The sequence below is a fragment of the Aedes aegypti genome, chromosome 2 (genome assembly GCF_002204515.2).
Source record: "Aedes aegypti strain LVP_AGWG chromosome 2, AaegL5.0 Primary Assembly, whole genome shotgun sequence".
In the NCBI taxonomy this organism is placed as follows: Eukaryota; Metazoa; Arthropoda; class Insecta; order Diptera; family Culicidae; genus Aedes; species Aedes aegypti.
Window position 1 is genome coordinate 433,886,105 of NC_035108.1, and position 2,675 is coordinate 433,888,779.

At 44.3% G+C, this 2,675-nt stretch overlaps 1 protein-coding gene across 1 annotated transcript; it reads left to right on the forward strand.

Annotated features, from left to right (window-relative positions):
- Positions 1–258: 258 nt before the first annotated feature.
- Positions 259–1,708, forward strand: LOC5575552 (arginase, hepatic). Its single transcript, XM_001662007.2, has one exon. The coding sequence runs from the start codon at positions 549–551 to the stop codon at positions 1,596–1,598; it is 1,050 nt and encodes a 349-aa protein (XP_001662057.1). The 5' UTR covers positions 259–548; the 3' UTR covers positions 1,599–1,708.
- Positions 1,709–2,675: the final 967 nt, after the last annotated feature.

Genomic DNA, 2,675 nt, shown 5'->3' on the forward strand with positions numbered 1-2,675 from the left:
GGGTTTCATACTTGATGGTGTCGAATGCTTTCTTGGAATCCAGTAAAAGAACCCCCTTGATCTCGTTTTGAGTCTAGAATGCCATCCACTAATTCATGTGCAGCGGTTAGAGTGCTTGATCCAAAAGAAAGTCCATATTTATGACTGTAGAGATTTATATGTATTCATATTGTTCAAACTGTTGATTATAAAATGGCGTCAGGAAAAATATTTTGAATTATGAACCTTTGAGAATCCTTCGGTAGTGATGATTGAACCACACCCACTGACTGATGAGGCTAGTAATGCATGACTTCTCCTGATTCGTTTAGGATCTACGTGATAATGCATCCGGAAAACAAGATGCATGACGAAACGCGAGAGCAATAACAGAAATATGATAACGTTCTTTTCCACAACAACCTTGCTTCACACTATCACCAAAAAAGAAACACCACTTCCATCGATGAGGTCAAAGATTATCTGGGTTTGTTTGCCTTTCCCTCTCATCCATCCCGAATTTCGTGACCGACCGATTTTAGTAAGCTTTCGAACGGCTCATCAGCAACATGCTGCGCGGAAAACATCTCGCGAAATTGCTTCAGAACGGTAGTCGCCATCTGTCTACGGATGGTTTGGAAAAGTTCCGGAAGATCAACTACGAGAAAATCGGTATCGTCGGTGTACCCTTCGAGAAGGGTCAGCGCAAGAAAGGTGTCGGCTTAGGGCCGAAGGCGATTCGTGAAGCTGGATTGATCGACAGTATTCAGGAAATTTCGACCAAGTTGGATATTAGAGACTACGGCGATATTCAGTATGAGGCGTTGAATCTACAAGGCAGACTGGCGACGAACATGAAGCAGCTGGAGCACGTGGCGAGCTGTACGAAGCTACTCTCGCAACGAGTAACCCGAGTGTTGAACGAGGATCGACTGTGTTTGACGCTGGGAGGTGACCATGCTATCGCGATCGGGTCGATCGATGGACATCTGAAGCACTGCAGCGATGTGGGCGTGATTTGGGTAGATGCGCATGCTGACTTGAACACGAATTCGACGTCTCCTTCGGGGAACATACATGGGATGCCAGTTGCGTTGTTGGCGAAGGAATTGGCGGATTACTGGCCTTATATTCCGGGGATGGATTGGCAGGAGCCGATCATTTCCATCAAGAATATGGTTTATATTGGATTGAGGTCGGTGGATCCCTACGAGCGGGTGATCATTGAGAAGTTCGGTATCCACGCTTTTGGGATGCGAGAGGTGGAGAAATACGGAATCAATGACGTCATGAAGATGGCTCTGGAGCGGATCGATCCGGAAGGCAAGAAGAGTCTGCATGTGAGTTATGACATCGATTCGCTGGATGTCCTTGAGGCTCCAAGCACAGGGACTGGTGTTCGCGGAGGTTTGACGCTGCGAGAGGGAATCTACATCATGGAGGAGGCGTACAATACCGGTCGATTGGCAGCTGTGGATTTGGTGGAGGTCAACCCAAGCGTTGGGACTCCGGAAGATGTTCGGAAAACGTTGGATGCAGCCATTCATCTTTTGGTAGCAGCATGCGGGCATAGTAGAATAGGCGACATTGCCGATACGATAGACTTGATTAAGAAGTAAGTTCACGCGAATAAAGTGACCTTTGTGAGTAATTTAGTGTGTTGATTGCTTATCTCAAAAATGCCGTTAAAAAGGAATACACTGGAATCTTAATATACGAGTTTGGGAGTTCACGAATTGAATAGATTCACGCAATAAAAGACTTATTGGAACGAGATTGTAGCGAAATATATTCCGTCCTACCTACACAACAGCTTACTGTGCAATTTATTTTGTGACTGTACCATTAGTGAAACTTTGTAGTTGCAGCTTCCCAAGGGCGTAATTGAATTAAAAGTAAGTTCTTACCCCGCTTGAGATGGGGGTGTAACACTAGAGGTCAAATCTCTTAATTAAAAGAATCACCACAAAGTACCGACTCTTCATTCTGGTTTCGAGAAAAGAACTCCTTATCATTCGTTCCCTTTGTGGCAATACTGTACAGATCTTTAGCGGCGATGATGGTACGGCAGTAAAAACACTTCTTGAAAGCGAAAAACAAAAGAAACTCGTTCTGTTATCTGTGATAATGGTGCTATGGTCTCGGTCCTAAATACACTCTCGCATATTTGCCATCAAGCCTGGAAGCAGGAGTAACTATTCGCTAAGAATCCTTTCCCACCACCGCAGTCCATTGTTATGGCATTTTCCGAGGAAGTACCACATTGTTCGCTTTATGTCAAGATGAACCAAAAGGGTAAGTAAGTGCGGACCCCAGCCAAAGGACAACGCAAACCGATGTCATTATCGTTCACATTAGCAGAGGGGCGACGACACCCCACCGGGAGACGTTCGGCGCACAGTGGGGCATGGTTGGACAAATCCTCAAAGGTTTAAGTTCTTACCCAGAAAACACAAAATCGTATATGAAAGCGAATGAAAACAACTGCATGAAGAATGTACGTAATTAATCTCCACTTTTGTACCCCTATACCTTATCATATACGATCTCGTGATTACTGATTCCATTTGCCTCTTTCATTTTTCTATACTAATAAATATTGTTTCCCCTTCATTTCAGATTGATCGGGTATTGTTTTCGATTTTCGATGCCATCTTAAGCGAGGAAAAGTCAACAAATTTTGGATTGCTTCAATT

Excerpts from the sequence above, each read along its gene's own strand:
- LOC5575552 (XM_001662007.2), top strand. The coding sequence starts at position 549 with ATGCTGCGCGGAAAACATCTCGCGAAATTGCTTCAGAACGGTAGTCGC.